Genomic DNA, 18405 nt, shown 5'->3' with positions numbered 1-18405 from the left:
TGGGGCACCTGTCAAAGGGTGGGGCTACCCATGCAGCCCTCGACAGACTGTCAAAACTAGGTAAGTGGCCCTCCACCCAAAATAATTGCCTGCCCCTGTTTTATTATATTAGAATTCCATTCCTCTGCCAAAGGAAATTGAACCAGTGTTGAGAGGTACTATTAAGTTGTGAAGTTTTTGGGGGGTTTTTTAATCTGAATTTCATACCATCCTAGTTGAAAATCATTGAGGTCTAAATCAGAAAAGATGAGAATCCCTGATTTAGGTGGTGTCATTTAAGGGTGGTGGGACAGAATTATGCCCTGTTCTTTCTCCTGTCTGCCCCGTGCTGACCTGTTGTTGTACCTTGGGCAAAGGCAGTCCCCGCTGCTGAGGATTCTTCTACAAGATTTTACATGCCAGCAACTATTACCGTGGCCCCTCCTTCCAGCCCTGGCAGTTTGGAAGGAGTGGAGGGGGTGGGCTTGGCTGCAAAGTGCATCTGTCTGTGTCAGCAGAATGCACTACTGTGAGTGTGACCAGCATCGGGGCTACCAGGAGAGCAGGGAAGGCAGCAGCAGCACCAGCAGTGGCAGTCCCCAGGGTAGCTGGGACAGGCACAGGGTGCTGGAGAGGGAAGGAGGACATTTATCTTCTCATGAAGCGGGGATGGGTCTTATGGTTTACTTCCATTACTTCTGTGGTAAGCTAGTATGTTGTGACGCACTCTTTGGGAATCCAGTGATCTGAAGACCATAGTCTGTCTTTTGTTGTGGGATCAACTAAAATAGTTGAGAATATCGTGATATGTTTTAAACTTAAATGGCAAAAGCATCAAAATAATTTTGCGGTGGCACAAAACGTAACAAGAACACAACATTGAAAGTTCTTTTCTTAAAGTAGTCCAGGGTTTTCATGTATTACTTTAAATCTTTGAAGAATTTAACATTCACTGGGGGAAATTAATCCTTTAAAATACTACAGACCTTTTTGTCTTTCTTTTTATCAGCATGCATACGCCCTAGAACTTTTATCTGAACAGTTGCATGAAGGAGCCAAAGCCCTTGATGTTGGATCTGGAAGTGGAATTCTTACGGCATGCTTTGCACGAATGGTGAGAAACCTAATTTTAACCACTTGAACCAACCAGAACATTTCAATCTGAATATTTGAATTATAATTCTGGTTAAATTTAAAGAAAAATAGGAAGATGAATGCAAAATTTCATGATTACCATTTTCCTTATATGAAACAGTCTGCCTTTTTTTCTTGCTTATTACTAGTCTCAATTCTGTATTTCTGTATCTTCTTTCTCAAGGTAAAGTGACTAGAACTAAACATAAAACACATAGTACTAACAAATGAGCGCGTGCCATTGACTTGTATAATGGTATTATATTAGTTCTTTGTCTAATCATCCTACCTTTTATTTTTTTGATCACTGCTGGAAAGTTAGAAGTAAGTTGAACCATCTGTCTTGACACTTAGAGAAGTGAAACTAGAATACAACACAGTTTGGGAATGACTACAAGGAACAATTTATACTCAAGTACACTGCCTTGTGGATTTCCCTGTTAATTTTGTTACCATTGTATTCTTGTCTCTTAGCTGTTGAGTCTTCTAGTCAATTTTGACTTGTCTTTTTCACTGTCATTGTTAAACCAGTTGCAGATGTTGATGCAACTCAGGGATGGGCAGTTATTTCAGCTGAAGCGCTGCTTAACAAGTTTTGGTGAGCTGTTGAGGGCCACAAGGATAGCCCTGGCCCTTGACAGCTGCTCTGCCTCCTATTCACCATCTTGGGACTGGAAGTCCCATCCCTAACCCCTCACCTTTGCCAGCATTTGGGGGGGTTGCCATCTTGGAATGGAAAAAAACCCAAATCGTATACTAAAAATCAAACATCTGCTATAACGTATTTTAATATTATTTCAAAAAATATTTTTGTCCTGATTTGTGTATGTTTACATGGTGTACATAGAGCCGATTTGCATAATAACTCAAAATGAAGTTGTACTCTTGTATGTTGGGAGGTAGGGGGTTTGTGGGGAGTTGTGTGGGGGGGTTGTGGAGGGGTGTAGGTGGGTATGGAGTTTGTGGGGGGCTGAGTATGTGGGGTGTGGGGGAATGTGAGTGTGCACTGGTGGGTCTGGGGTTTGTGGGGGCTCTGTGGGGTGTGTGGAAGGGGAGAGTGGCTGGGGAGGTATGAAGGGGTGGGGGGTGTATGATGGATGTGCATGTTGGGGAGACACCCCTATATCTATAGCCCCCCTATAAACACAGCCTCCACCCCCATTGCGCACAGCCTCTGCCTCCAGCAGCAGCAGGCCCTTGGGGCACCTACAGATTGCATGCAGTCCTGGCAAGCCCCAGGACTGCCCGTGGCCGGGCTGCTGGCTCCATTGCATGGGGCTCGCATGCAGTTCCTGCGTTCTCCGCTCAAGCCACGCGCTGCTGGGGGGGGAGCCCTGCACAATGAAGCCAGAGGCACAGGTCATGGAGCTTGGTCAAGGAGAGGAGCAGAGCCACCCTGGCTCCATAGCGTGGAGCTCCCTGCTGTTCCCCATGACCCGCATTTGGCAGTGAGTGGGGCTGGGCCACTAGTTCAATTGCATGGGGCTCCCCCAGGAGGCGCACAACTCGGGTGAAGGACCTGGGAACTGCATGAGAGCCCAGGGGAGCCCTGCACAATGGAGCCAGGTGGACCACACACCCTGCCAGCCTGGGTTCTGTTTTTCTGCCACTCCACTGGCCCCAGAGCACTGGCACAGGCCCTGCGCTCTTGCCTATTGCTGCTTCCCTTCCACCCACCTGCTCATTGTCACTCTCTTCCCCCCTGCTTCCCCTGCCAATTGCCACCATTTCGGTCCTCTTTCCTTTGAGGTGGGGCAACAGGCATGTGAAGAAACAAAAAAAATGTTTCCCATGCTGCAAGTTGCATGAGGCTTAGCAAAAGCTAAGATTTTCTTGGTCTCTGTTTTTCAATCCTGCCCAGATCCCTGAGGCTTGCTGGTCTGGCTTTGCACTGGAGCGGGTCACATGGCTCCGGGAGGCGCACACAGGAGCCACCTGGCAGCTGGGTGGCATGAGCAGCCCCAAGGCCAGCAGGACCTGGCTCAGCTCCACGTGGTCACCGCGTGCTGGGCCAGGTCCTGCAGCTATAGGAAGGGCCTGGCCACGGCAGTCCTGGTGCGGCACATAGGAACCGCATACTATGCTGGCTCCTGTCAGCATGGGCCGGGCCCCAGGGCTGGCTCCTGCCTCTGCCCCCTGTGCCTGCGGCGGGGGGAGGACCTGGCCCAGCTCCATGTGGCTCGCTAGTCTAGCCTTGCACCAGAGCAAGTCACAGAGCTCTGGGAGGCGAGGCTCCTGTGTGCGCCTCCCGGAGCCATGTGACCCGCTCCAGTGCAGAGCCAGACTAGCAAGCCTCAGGGATCTGGACCCAGCCCAGCTGGGCTGCAGAGGGGTCCCGGGATCCGGCTGGGCCTGGCACATGGTCCCTATGTGGCACACTGGGTCCTGCTGCCACAAGACCAGCCCAGCTGGGCGGCAAGAGGAGTCCCAGAGCCAGCAGAACCAGGCTGGGCTCGGCGCATGGCCCCCCCACTGCTGCTGTTAAAGGTTAGTTATGGGCACTGGGCAGGGAGCTGGGGCCCTCCAGGGTGGAGCTGGGGCCCTCCAGGGTGGAGCTGGGACCCTGGGTGGGGGGGCCTCCAGGGTGCCTGGAACCCTGTGGGGGATAGGGGCTGTGGCCTTCCAGGGGGGAGCTGGGACCTGGGGTGAGGGGGGCATTTCATGTGCTGTGGGGGAGGGGGGCTGCACCCTGAGGGGGTCAGGAGACCCACCCCTCCTGAGCAGCCCCCACACCCACAGTGCCCCCAGCAATTGCCCCACTCCTATCCACAGACCAACCCACACCCCTCCACATCCACCCACTGCCTTCTCCCACACCCCTTCCCACCACCTTCCTGCAAATACCACATCCCCCCCATCACACACCCATCATGTGTGAAGAAAACCGAAAGCACAGATCAACACATAGGTATTTAGAATTTATTTTTTCATTATGATAGAGACACTGGTAGGCTTCCAAATTGCTTTAACATTGTAAATATACCAATAAAGCGTTACCCAACTTATCTCTCTCTCGTGTGTGTGTGTGTGTGTGTGTGTGTAGAGTGGTTTTTTGTTTTAAATGTGGAAGAACATGGATTTTGGGGGTATTTTAAAAAATGAATTTGGGATGCTGCAGCAGTCCAGCTGGCACAAGGGGTAGTGTTCCTAAGTATTAATTGGCTGGGCCCCAGAAGCTCCAGAGAGCAAGTAGTCCCGAGCTGCTTGCCAGGGCAGCTTTTTGTATGGATGGGACCAGTACAAGGCAGCTTTTTATACTACTGGGGACAGCACAGGTGCTGGCCCCGGGCTCTAGCTCCCCCTGGCTGCATATCCGGGAGGAGCCAAGCAGGGTTATTTTGCCCCAAGTGGCACAATTTGCTCCACACAAAGCGCATGTCTGAGCACATGTGCTGAGGCAAAAAGCCCCGGCTCAATTTTGCACCACTTCTATTTGAGCTGCTGCAAGCACACGTGCTTGCATGTGTGGATGCACCCTGTGAAACTAAGAATGAAATCAGGTTTTTGCATGATGAGTGCAAGATTCTGCTTCTAGGATGTATGTCTTAAAGGAATGGTTTTTGCTTGCCGTGTAGATTTGAAAGCAGAATCTTAATTAGTTTAGTATGTGGTTGGAGTGGTTAAAAGATTAGGTAGTTTCTAAAAATACTGGGTTGAAAAATATAAGTGCATAAAACAATTAGAAGTAGCATCTCTTTTCCTTTTTAATGTAAATCTGTATTTGGAGGGAGGAGGAGGGGCTCATAGGGAAGGTAAATTGACTTCAGTGTTTTGGGAAGAAAATGCTCTTAAGATGACATCTTAAGTTTCATTTCAGATATGTCCAAAATCTCCAATGGAATTTATGCCAGAACCTTCAGATTTTGCCAGTAGTGTCATAAGAATTTTTATACATCTTTTAAACCTGAAGGGTAGACAATATAAGAAGCAAGTTAAATCACAGTTTATTTTGAGGCTGTGAGGAATCTAGCATTACTTACTTCCATTGAAACCCTGATGTGCTGTTCAGGTTTTTCTATTTGTTGTCCTTTGACAGGGAATGTATGGCATAGCAAATTAATATATGATTTCTTTGTTAACATTAAATCCTGTGGAAACATGATCAGTTTAATAGTGGCATGGCTACAACTATATATATATATTTTATGACAACTCGTTTTTTTCTAACATCTACTTTTTGGATAGTGTTTGGTTGAGAATCTTCATAAATTATGCAAAAATTGCATAATGAAGATTGCACCAGTATTGCATGGTTTAGTATAAGAACGCTGTTTCTGGTTTTATATTACCATTTATGTAGAAGGTAGGGCAGGGTGGCATTTTCCTGAGTAACTGTTCAGGAAGTCATAAGCTTCATAGGTGACTGCCTATGAAAGCTTATACCTCTCTGAATGAGTTAGATTTCTAAGATGCCATCCTACCCTGCTTTGGACTGTTTAGGGTACACTATCCTGAATTGGAGTGGGTTTTCAAAAAGTAGCATCCCAGTATGCAACTTACTGTATTTTTGCTCATCAAGTGAGATGAGTTAGACAGTGAAGACTGCAGGCATGCCTTGCCTTCAGTCAGATCATCCTTTGGGATTTCTGATGTTTGCCTTTGCACCATGATGTTCTATAAAGAGACTTGAGAGAGATCCCTGTCTTGATATGAACCTGTCATGCCCAGGTTTGATCTCCCAGAAGCAAACGCATATTAGGGTTCAGTCTCACTGGTGTTACAGGCTGTGTCAAAACAGAATGCTTCAATGTGGCAGCTTATATCAGTATTCTTGGTAGAAAAAGATATTGCGACTGTTCACATAGAATGTCCCAAAATAACTGTAATAAGACTCTGTTAACCCTAACTTTACTGAACAAAAAGAAGCTGTAAGAGCCTGGTTGCTGAGAGTAGAACATTTCTTATGTGGCAAGGACAGTTTATATGTTAAACCAGGGGTGTTCAACCACTGCCCTTTGGGCCAGATTCAGCCTGCAGGGCTTTCTTTGTGTCTTGAAATTTGGTGGCAGGGAGCAGTGCCAGCATTAATTGCTGCTCCCATGCTGTCAAAATTCTGGATGTGTGGGGAGCCCAGTGGGCTGGATAGTGTGGCTTTATGTGTTAAATCTGGCCTGTGGAGCTGGGGTGGCCTGAGTCCATATCCTGGCATGGGGGGCCAAGTTTTGGCAGCACAGGTTCTGACCGTGGTACATGGGTTGGCAAGTTGAGGCCATGCAGGGACTGGAGGGATCTGGCCCGTGGACTGGCCTTGCGTTATTCATCTGTTATTGGGATGAAAAGTTAAGCACCATTGCTTTAAACTCTTCTGCTAGAGCTAGGGTTCCTGGCAGTATCCTAAGGCAATATATTTTTTTTTTTTTAGTTTATTTAGCCATGTTCCAGATTCCCAGAAGTTGATAAAGACCTCCCCTTTTGAGGTCTCTTTAATGATAAATGAACATAATTCCAGAAAGAGGGTGAAAAACTTACGTCTTTCTTTCCAGAGAGAGCCTCTCTCTACACCAGAAATACAGTTCCAGAGGAAAAAACAGCTGGTGCATTTTCTGACACTGTTTCTGCTAATAGAGAGGGTGGAAAATAGAGTACGAAAGAAGGATTCCTTGCCATATATCATTTCCACCCCCCCCCATTGGTTGCCACATGCTATAGTATTTTTGACAGAGCAGTTAACAACCAGCAATTTTTCTTTCCTCACTCATTTAACCACCCTACTACAAAAGAAGGCTATAAAAGTTTCTTCCATGTATCTGAGTTTGCCTGGAGTCTCAGAATCCTCAACAGATATTTATGAATTACTTTGAACTGCAGCATATTAATGCTGGGGATTGTCTTGTCCCTGCTTAAAGAGAAGCTAGTATTTGTGTTTCTGCCTCAGTGTTTCTTAATCTTTTCAGTCAGGCTGTCCCATTCACAATGTTTTTGAATGTGGCAGCATTCCCAATTGAAAACCACTGTTGTGCTCAGCTTACCTCAGTGGTTCCCAATGGGGTGCTACTGCTGCCAACTAAAATGTATGCAGCACATCTAATGCACGGCCAGACCAGGAAGGACTGAGGTATGTGAATGTATTTCCCTTGCATTAAGGCTCTTTGACTATAAAGTAGACAGGAGAGCAAGCTCATACTGCAGTCCTTGCTGGTCTGACCCTGGGCAGTGTTTCCTGGAAAGAGGTGCTTGGGACAGGTGGAACTGTCCTAAATCCCTTCTTTTTCCAGAAGGATTATGGAGGAGGGCTGTACCAGAAAGGGCTGCAATACAAGACAGATCTTCCTGAGATCTAGGGCAAGAAAGTGCACATGTTGTAGCACCTACGTCACAGCACCCCAGGGGGGTGTGTCTCGTGGGGCCTCAGTTGAGAACCACTGACTTCAATACTGTCCATGTGGAAATAAAACCTATTCATATCAAGTATCTCCTAGTTTCATGTGGGGAACAAGTTGTTTCCTGCTTTTATGCCTCCTTTTGGACTGTCACTGCACTGGGTCTCTTCAGAAAATATCTTTGTCATTGCAGCCTAACTCAGATGCACACAGGTTGACCATGGGTCTCGAGTGCTTAGACAGTTTGGCTGATGGAAAATTGGACCCTGTGTACTTGCTTTTTATTCTCATACTATTCCGGTTGTCACATGTCTCAAACTTGGATTGTAGTGCTCATTGACACGTCTAGGTTGCATGACTGTTGAATGCATGGGAACCCAAATTTTGCATGAGTGATCTGGAAATCAGTACAGGAAGATGTGTCCTAAAAAGCCTTCTGCTAATGCATAAAGTACTGTCTGGTAGAAGTCCTTGGAGATAATGCCATAGTCCTTGCCTATATCAGGAAAAAGAAAGCACATGTAGGCCAGGAAGATGTTGTTCTGGTATATTCATCATCACATTCACCTGCTAGCTGTAGCCTTATCAGAGAGAAACAGTATCTTTTTAATTTGCTTTTTCCTCCCCACACATAATTGCAACTGTAAATACTTTAAGAAATCTTTTAGTCAATCTGATGAACCATGATAGAACTTATATTAATATTAAAAATTATTTCTGGTTTACTTTTTGATTATTTTTTCTCATGCATGTTTGATAATGTCTTTTGAGGAAAATAGCAAGGCAAGTGAGAGAGAGCCTCTTAACTTGCACCATGAATAGATAGTATGTAAATGCAATGTCATGTTGTGCCAGCTGCTAAAGTACGTGTCAGGTCAGTTTCTTGAGTATTGACTCCTACCACAGTAACTCTGTTTCTCAAAAGCAATTGATTCTCTCTGTCAGCATCCCTGCATAGTAGAAAAATGTTATTCCCTTTTTACTGATGGGGAATTGATGGATAAAAAAGATTGATTTTGAACAATATAAGCATAAGAAGTTGGCTTGCTAATGCAAAGAAACGTATTGAGCTATGTCTTGATTCAGTGGTAAACCAGAAGACCATGCTTATTCTGACCCAATTTTCTCAGACCTGTGTTTCTCTTTCTGTTCCTGAAAAATAGTGTCTGAAATTCAGAATCACAAATGCAGGTGGGAAGGAGTCTTAAGATTTAAGAGGCTCCCTGCCATTTTAAGCTTCCTGCCTATTGGCTGTGTTGTATAACTTTGTAATAATTTGTTTTTGCATTTACAAGTTGCAGTGGAAAGAAGGAATAACTTTATTAGGTCAGATCTCTTGTCCAGATAGTCCAGTAGCTTTCTGACAGTGGTCAGTACAGATTGATTCAGAAGAAGATTCAAGAATTTTGCAGAAACAGTGTCTTAAATCTTCCTACAAGGAAATCTTCTTAACCCAGGTTATATTTATATATAAAAATTCTGAATAATTTGGTTGGACATATAAATCCCCTATTGGCCAACTCCTCTATTGAATCCTCATGAAATTTTGCTCAATGTTATGTAAGAAGTTTAATTTATTAGAAGATTTTTGGTTTTTACTTACGTAAATTAATTCTTACTATGGAATAGGCCAAGGTCCTATTTATCCTGTTCTTTGATTTAAGCAAGTTACTATATCTCTCTGCCTTCAGTTTTCTCATTTGTGAAATGGATTATTATTTATGGTGATTGACTGAACTAGAAGTCTGGGTATGGCAAAATATTTTTTTTGCCTTCTCTCCCCATGTACCAACACAAGCCTTTGATAAAGAAACTACTCACGTGCAGTCAGTCTCTCTGTTAGACTCTATGGGTGCATCCCCATGTGTGCTTACATGTGTTTCCCTGGGTACAGATAGCAGCATGTGTGTTTATCCCCAGGGGACGCCCCTGCACACGTGCTGTGGTGCACACTAAATTGCCCCCAATGTGGTAGGGGAGGCTGCAACCAGCAGCCTTACCTGGGGCCCTGCGGGTCTTCTGGGGCTGCAGAGGCAGCAATTTGGGCGCACAGAGCCTGGCCAGCTGCTAGAGTGTGGCTCTGGCTGGCCAGGCTCGTTTCCAGCAGCATACACCGCACTGTTTTTTGTTTGGGTTTTTTGGACTGTGTTTTTTGTTTAAAATACCAGGATGTCCCAGTATCTGATTTTTGGCTCTATGCTGAAATGTCATGGTAAATCTTTTCATGTGTGCCGTGTGTGTTTTGTGACACCTCAAAAGCCTGTGAGGCACTGCAAAGCACAATGTTCCCACTCATGGGGATGCAACCTTTGCATGTTCCCAGTGAACTACACCCCACTGATTGATCCTTTAGAAAATAGAATAGGCAGCTTCAGAGCGAAGCATAGGTCAGGAGCTCAGATGTGTTATCTGATTGAGTTTTGATGTCTTGGAAACTATGATAGTCATCTGTTGGTTTCTCTAGGGAAACCCTTAATGTCTAGTAGAATGTGTATATTGTCTTACAAATTAAGATGAAACAGTCAGATAAGATGTATGTATAGGAGATAGCAACTGCAGAATATTCATCCCCTTGTATTTTTTGGAACGTGATTCACTAACAATCCTGTGGATATTGAAATTTTACACTGGGTGGAGTGTGGTTTTATTCTGGGATCAGATGCTTCTTTTGGTTTCTTGATGGCTCATTTTGTATCATAAAGTAGAAATGGAAGGAATAGGTGTGCAGGATTCTGGAATAGCCTAAGGGGCTCTGACAGACTGCTGGTGTTTTTGGGAAGTGTTGTTATTTTAAAAAAGGCTATTTCATGCTGTGCTCTTTTTGCTGAACTTTAAATGCCAAGAAGTTGCAGCCTGCCAAAGAGGATGACTGCATCAGAATTTTTGCTGGCTTTCAATCCTGCTGGTTGCCAAGCATTCCTACAAATAGTAAGCTGTTGTTGTCATAGTGAAAACTTGCAGTCTCACGTGTTGCTTGTTCTCAAACTCAAATGCTAGGCCTGCCTCATTTCACTAGGAAAAAAATCAATTAGGTGGATATTATTAATTTCAGTTTCAGAGTATAGAAGTTTAATCAGTTTCTTCTCTTGATTTCTGCTAAGCTGTCCCTAAATCTAAATGCTTATAAAATTAAAATGTACACTATAGAAATATAACTTACAACAAATACAAAGCTACAAGGGCTTTGTAAAGCTTCGGTCCCTGATTCAATTTGGTGGCTGAATCTGAATCGAATCAGGAAACGTTTTAATCTCTCTGAATCAATCAGAACTCTCCAAATCGATTTGGAAAGATTCAGTGATTCGGATATAGACACAGCTTCAAATTTGTTTTGTTTTGTTTTTCTACATGCCTCAAGGTACCAGGTGGCTTGTGAATGCTGCGCTGGTGGGGTGGATGGATTATCCCACAGGAGCGCAGGGGGCTCCCCAGCACTCTCGGCAGCAGACCTGAAAGTGAACCAGAAATACTTCTGGTCCACTTCCGTGTTCGCTGCTGAGCATGCAGGGCCTTCCCCTCCCCTCTCCCGGCGCTCCTGTGGGATGCTCCATCCGCCCCAGCATTGCAGCATTCATGAGCCGTGCCTGGTACCTCACTGTATGTAGAAAAAACATTTAAAGCTGTGTCTATGGCCAAATCCCCGATTCTCTAAATTGTCATCGAATCTTCAGATTTGGATTCGGCCAAATCAAATTGGGGACAGTGATCCAAATCAAAAAATCAAATCACCGTCCCCTGTTGGGGCCAAATCTGAATCAAGTATGGCCTGTTTTGCACACCCCTATAAAAGCTACCGGTAAAAGGATACAGTTATGGACCAGATGAGTTGCCAAGAGCAGGTCACTCTTTCATCCTGCCTTTTGCACTGAATCTTTGAATCTCTATTCAAAGACAAGTATAAAGTTTCAATCCTTTTCAGAGCCTCCAAGTTACAATATTGTGGCATTGCCTACCCTACAATTTTATTTTGTAATCTTTGCACATGTTAAAATGTCTGCGCTAGATTTTCTACTTCCATTAACATACTAAACTAAGTCTGTTGGCCTTCAGTTTAACATATGCTGATGGCAGTATGCCTTGCCTACACTAACATGTGCTTATATGTTTTTAAAGTAATAGGTGCTAATACTCTACCTCAGCTGCCTTGGAATATCAACAAGCATATCTATAACCATACTGTTCACTTAGTGTTTTGTACGTGACCCCTCCATTCTGGAGCAAGTGACTTGAAAATAGTCATTTTTGGACATATGGATACTAGAATAAGCAACCATTTGGAGGGGAAGTTAATTTTGACAGTAACAGAATTATGATTCTACTGTTGCTATGCCAGTCAGGTCCCCTACAGATAAACCTAAAATTTTAGTGTTAGAGGCCAGTGTCTGATCATAAGCTGCTGCAGAACAATAGAACAAGAGATGAACATCTTGCTTTCTGTTCTCTGACTATTGAGCTTCTTTCTGAAAGATTAGTATGTTATATGAATCCTGGCACCTTGCAGCAAAATATAAACCTGCTATTTCAACTTGGTTCTCTTATGCTAATCACACAAACATACAGACAAGCAATGCCTCTTATGCTTAAGAGGCACTCAATTAGCATTCTAGATTGGTGTATATGTAGAGATAAGGAGCAGAAACTGCAAAATCACATTTGACCAATCCTTTATAACGATTTCTTTTATTATAAAGTTATCTAGAAAATGTTAATCATCTTTCAACAAAAAAAGTTCTAAATATAACAAAATAAGACAATAACTGTTTAAAACTGAACAGGAAGATCATTTTTAATGCTGTAAAAATGAGACTTCAGCAGAACCACTTCTTAAAGTTGTGTTGTCAATTTGCTTTTTAAATAAAGAACTTATAAGTAACAAAAATTGTATTTGCATGCTTAACTATGAATTCTGAAAGACAATTAGTTGTTCTAAGCAGTTTCTTTAATTGCACTGAGGAATTATATTTTAGCTTTATCTTCCAAATGTATTAGAAGCAAAAAGGTTCAGGAACTAGAGATGGTGGTTCTGTGGCACAAACTGTTCAACTATATTAATTTTTTTTCTAGGTTGGTCCGAAAGGGCGAGTTGTAGGAATTGATCATATTAAAGAACTAGTAGATGACTCAATAAATAATGTCAAAAAGGATGATCCTACATTGCTGTCTTCAGGAAGAGTGAAACTGATTGGTGAGCATCAGATTTCAATATATTCGTTGTTGCCTATTTTCACTAACTGGTTGCAGCTTAGTTGCTTAGCTTCCCTTCATGCCTTTTTATAAGCTTCCCCTTCCATGTTGGGTAATAGTTGGATTTTTCTAGAATTGTAAGAAACATTCAGAATCTATGGTAAATATTCATGTGGATTAAAATATGTGTAATAAAACACAGAGGATCTGAAGAATGAGAATTTGATTCAGTTTTAATGTTTTTATTTTTTTTTTTTAAACTGTACTTCCAGCTTCTTTTAGTATACATGAATGAGCTTCCAACTTAAATGGGAACAATATAGTAAAAAGATTTCATGCTTGTGCAGTAACAGTGGTGACATTTTGCCAGTAAGCTTCTCAAATGAAAAATGTACTAGAAAAACAGAGTGTACTCATTGAATTGGTCCAGAGTTGAATTTGTCCAGAGTTTTTAAAACGGATTGATAGCATCTCTCACTCTTAGGACTTAATGTTACTAATTTATATCAAGAAAATAAAATTAGACAATGAGAAGAAAGAATGCTAAAGAGAGGAATGATTGTTTTAAAATTTACTTTGGTTATAAATCAGTACTTAATCATCATGGATATTGATGTCTTGAGAGAGAAATTTGGAGTGAAAGCTCTGTCCTGTTGAAAACCAGTCTTTGGGTGAATTCTTTAAAAATGGCTTAGGGCTGGGTCACTAAGTCTTTTATTAAGAAAGTTATGAACACACTATTTGTCTTTATATTTATTTTTCTCTGTTCTTTTGGAACCTTATAGCTAAATTCTTCTCAAGTCATTTTTGGTTCTTTTTCTGTCAGTGAAGCTGTTCCAGATCTTTTTGAAATTAGAGAAATGGTACAGTAACCAAGAATGTGCTTGTCTTCTGTTGGCACATTTAAAAACATCTTGTTTCTGTACAAAAATACTTCTGGTAGTGAACCACCGCAAAGACTTTCTTTGATTAGGGTTAGTCATGACATTGATTTTCTGCTGTTGCTCTCTACTGGTGAAGTATCAGTCATTGATAACACTTGCAATGGCCACACTAGTAAAAATGGTTTCTCACCTTGCTGTCATACTGTCCACCATTTTCTTCGTAGGGAGCTTATCTGTTCTGTTTTTTATGCTCCACCGCACTGGTGTTAAGTTGCCACTGAACTGTATGAACAATGGTGTAAGGACATGAGAGCTCAGCTATTTGCTGTTTTGACCAGCATCCAGCACTGTTTCTTCGCCTCAACTGACTCTGTCCCATAGGAAGATCAGTCTACCAGTGTGCTTGCCAGTTATACAAAAGCCACTGTGCAGCCCAGGATCCATCATTGGTGTGGACTGGGGGGCAAAATAAGATCTAGAATGACCACAGTTGAATGGCAGACATGGATTATGCCATAGGAAGACAAATGGCCGATGACAGAAATGACAGCAGAAAGCAAGTATATTGTCTGATGGCCTGGACCAAATACTTGGGATTTTCTCATGCTATTTTTGCCCACCCTTTTCTTCTAGATATTACAGCAGCCCTTAATAGTGAGGGACGTGGAGGAAAAAGTGCCTTTGAAGTAGGCGGATTAAGGGAATTAGACTGGTCAGAGCTTGTTTAGTAAAGTTTTGGGATCTTGGGATTATCTGGAATCGATGTAAACTGATAGGTTATTCAGATAACAGTTGATGTGTGAATTCAGATATTTGATTGTTGGTCTGTGGTTTTCCATGGTTGCTGATGAAACATCTTCTACTGCTTCACTTATGTCAACTGCTTTACAAAAGTTCCAGCAGAACTTTCTTACTGAGCATGGAACAGGAGCAGAATATTTTTGAACCTCCAAGTATAAGAAGTACCAACCCTAAAGGGGCTTATAGGCTTTCCGCACAACGTTCATGAACTTTCTCAAGGTTCCTAAAGGGGTTTTTGAAGTTTCTCAAAACCTCAAAGATCTGGCTGAGAACTGAGAGTTAAGGTGTTCAGAGAAGGCTGCAAGTGAAGGAGTATAGTGCATGTTGAAACAAAGCAAAACCACAACTTTCGTGCTCACAGGGAAATATATTTACTGCTTTGTGGATAAACTATACAATAGTGCAATATCAGCAGGTCAGGTGTATTGAAAAAGACAGACAAAAAAAATCTTGTGTAGCATTTGTATGCTAGAAGACCTGTCCTTTTTTCAAAAACCTTTCATGGGTTGCATGTTGCCTAAACTCCAGATTAGTTAGTAGAAATGGATACTGAAGAGACATGAGGTTTTTTTTTTTTTTCTTTTTCCTATAGGAATTGAGCACACTGCTCCTACAACAGTTGTCCAAGTCCAGAGCGAGGCCAGTTTGAACTCCTGGTTTCCACTGGGTGTTGAATTTATGGAATCAGCCCAGGGCTCTTTAATTTTTCTGTTTACTCATATTAAGTACAGATAGGATTTTGGTTTTTGTTTTTGTTTTCTAAAGAAAAAATAACCAACCCCCAAACCCAGGTGCTTTTAAATTTCTTTGAAAGCAATGTTAAGATGTTTGCTTAAGCAGCACAGTAATACCTTAAAATCCCAATACTTAAAATGTGGCTGCAATATTTAATGCCTGTTATCTCTGATCAGAAGGTAGACATGATTAAAGTTACTTTACTCTTAAGCAGTACAAAATGTGTTTTAAATGAGTGTTTTATCTAGGGGCATCTGTATCTGCAGTCTGAATGCCACTTACACTCTCTTGTTAGTCTTTTAACTTTTACAAATGAATTACTTTCAATATAAATGGACTCCTCTGGTTGTTATTGCTCCAGCAGCACTTCACATACTCTGTAGATGCAAATTCTTTGGTTGAATTACTTCACATAATGCAGCTAAATATGACAGCTCATTTTAAATATCATGCATTTACATTTCAATTTTGCTCAGGGCTTCAAGTTAAATTTGAGCGTAACATTTTATATGCAGCTGTGAATGGTCTGAATATCTGAAGCTCTGTTGTCCCCTCTACACATATGGAAAGGATAAAAATATTGCTTTCTTGCAGTGGGAGATGGAAGAATGGGACACACAGAAGAAGCTCCCTATGATGCTATTCATGTAGGAGCTGCAGCACCAGTTGTGCCCCAAGCAGTAAGCTCCTTGTTTTTGTGTGAATCATTAATTTCTCTGCTATGAAAAAGTTGTATTTTTTTTTAATTGAAACGCTGGTAGAGCTATTCAGTTGAGGTCACGAGTGCATGCGCGCGCGCACACACACACACACACACACACACACACACACACACACAGAGTGTTAAACTTGTTTCTAAGTAAGTGTATTTAAAAATGGTGTACTTACTGGATCTTCATTATTAACTAGAACTTCTATATGCAGTAAATGAATGAAACTCCTTTTCATTAAGTAGTAGGTTGTAAAGTTTAAATAGGTACCTGATCTTTTTGCATCTTGGGTTTTCAGGGATTGTGTGGAATGTAGAGGAAATATGCTCAGCCCTTGCAAGGAAAGGAAGTGGGTTATGTCACTCAAGGTTAATAAAGGGCCAGTGTTTATGGCCTTCAGAAAAGTGTCGTCCCATTTTTTGCTGGTAATGATGAATACTTGCATATGAGTGTAAATAATGACATTTTTTGTACTTTGGGAAAGGAGGAGAAGAGATGGAGTTAAATATTGTGCTGTTGTCAAAGTGTCTACACGTTCATTAATACGTAATGGTTACTGCACAATTTATTTAGTACTTGTACTATCAAGTGCTAAATAAATGCGCAGTAACTGCAGTTACTGTGCAGTGGCACCAGCAAATGCCTTTTAAGTGACACTACTGTGCAATAGTCTAATAATATTGCATAGTAATGTAGTAGCATTGTTTGTGCTGTGATGTGCTACCGTGCAATATTATTAGGCTACTGTGCTGTTAGCGTCTCTTGTAGACGCATCCAACATAATAATAATAATGTTTTTAAGGAAAGTTCTTGGTATGGTAAGTATCACAAGTCTTGAACTGTTGTTGAAGATCTTTGGAAACTCCATTAAATGATGCTTTGGAACTAAGAATTTGCAGTAGCATAGAGAGGTTATCCATTGCTAGATGTTGGTTGATGCCTTTGTAACAAAATGTTTCCAGGAATTGTTGGTAGATGTAAATATTAAGTTTTGTTATCTTCTGAGATTAAAAAAAAAAAAAATTATAGTGAAAACGCATGGTTAAATGTTTTTGTCAAATGCGTATTTGTTTAACTTTGTAAGAGACTCCTTTATTTTATAACAACATCAGAAAAATTGGCACTTCATATAAGCACAATCTTGTTATAAAAAGGTGGTTAAGTACCATGGCAAAAAGTTTCTTTCTTCAAGTAATTCCTGTTCTAACACTCCATCAGATAAATTGCATTTTTACTCAAGATATTTTGTAAGTGAACTCAGCCTGTTCACGTAATAGGAAATGGATTATATTTTATACAGCAGAAGCTGTTGGGTAATTGAGATATCTTTCTGTAGTTTATAATTTAATTAAACATTTTGATCTCTGGGATTCACATATCTTGTCATGATCACTGAAGCCCTTGTTAGACTTAGTATATGGAATCAACAGCAAATAATGAGCAGTTAAAATGAACAATTTAGCAAATATAATTTTTTTGCATTTTGCTGTAAACAAGACTTGTTCCATGATTGGATAAATTCTCTTTGTATGGAAAAAGCTGTGCTGCAGAAGCATAACTCCTAAAAATTTCATCTGTATCTGGGATAATTGTTTTCCTGTAAATTTCAGATGGTTACTGTAAATGTTTCTAAAATGCAAGTAGTTGTACCTTAAGGTTGTACTACTGTTTTTTCAGTAAAATTGTCCTTATTCAAGCTACTGTATACTGCGTACAACTTAAAATATCTCTTGTTAACACATTGTCCACCGACGATGCAGTTTGACTTGTACTTTGTGCAAAATACCTTGCTTCTATGATAAAAAATACTGCACAGTTATTTCACCTTCTGCTCTGAATTATATTGCACTTATCCATATGTACTCTCATTACTTCTGTTTGTTGTGTTCTAGCTTATAGACCAATTAAAACCTGGCGGAAGATTGATATTACCAGTTGGTCCTGCAGGGGGAAACCAGATGTTGGAACAGTATGACAAACTAGAAGATGGCAGTGTCAAAATGAAGCCTCTGATGGGAGTTATATATGTGCCTTTAACAGATAAGGAGAAGCAATGGTCCAGGTGGAAGTGATTTTCTGTTCCACTTACTTCTTCCACACATACACACAAGGTGAAAGGGTGTGAATTTTAAGCAGATAGACTGCAAGGGCTGCATTTGCTGCATTGCTTTCTGCTCCATACCATGAAAAGTGAGCACCTCTGCATTGCAGTGCCATGAGGAGGTTCTGCTAAGTTTTGAGTCTTAATTCAAGAACGGGAAAAATATTGCATGAGTTGCACTTTGTTTCATTTGAACTCATGGCTGCTGGAGGCTTTGTTGGTGTGTTGAAGTTGCATTTTATTCATTGTTTAGAACACAATGCTTCCTAAGCTTGAACTTCTCATCTACTGGACCATGTTTGCTAGCACAGGTCTCTAAGTTAAAATGTAAAAAATACTTTAGATGAAATCAAACACTATGTGCTGTGCTTCCCAGGACTGCTCTGTTTATCATAACCTTTCTTTAGTAGATCCAGGAAAAAAAAGCAAGTTTCTAATTTGCCACTTAAACTCAAGAGCCCACAAATAAGGAAAGTTCTTGATGTTCCTTATTAGGGAATAATATAACTAATATTCAAATATCTTATTTCCAAGGCTTAAAAGTAGCAGAAAGTGTT

At 41.5% G+C, this 18405-nt stretch overlaps 1 protein-coding gene across 3 annotated transcripts in view; it reads left to right on the top strand.

Annotated features, from left to right (window-relative positions):
• The window catches only part of PCMT1 (protein-L-isoaspartate (D-aspartate) O-methyltransferase), a 56429-nt gene that overhangs the window by 27319 nt on the left and 10705 nt on the right, over window positions 1-18405 (top strand). For 2 of the 3 annotated variants that reach the window (XR_002103719.1, XM_019550091.1), the window contains exons 4-7: window positions 989-1093; window positions 12498-12618; window positions 15632-15717; window positions 17640-17809. Coding sequence is in view for 2 of the 3 variants with exons in the window: in XM_019550091.1 (XP_019405636.1) it covers window positions 989-1093; window positions 12498-12618; window positions 15632-15717; window positions 17640-17809 (482 nt within the window). In the remaining variant the exon portion in view is untranslated. Of the gene's footprint in view, window positions 1-988; window positions 1094-12497; window positions 12619-15631; window positions 15718-17639; window positions 17859-18405 lie in introns of all 3 variants that reach the window. The other variant, XM_019550092.1, reaches the window with a different exon arrangement.

Source organism: Crocodylus porosus, unplaced genomic scaffold (assembly GCF_001723895.1).
Source record: "Crocodylus porosus isolate Cpor-Errol unplaced genomic scaffold, CroPor_comp1, whole genome shotgun sequence".
NCBI lineage: Eukaryota > Metazoa > Chordata > Crocodylia > Crocodylidae > Crocodylus > Crocodylus porosus.
The sequence above is the reverse complement of the archived record's forward strand: the minus strand, read 5'-3'. Positions and strand labels throughout refer to the sequence as shown.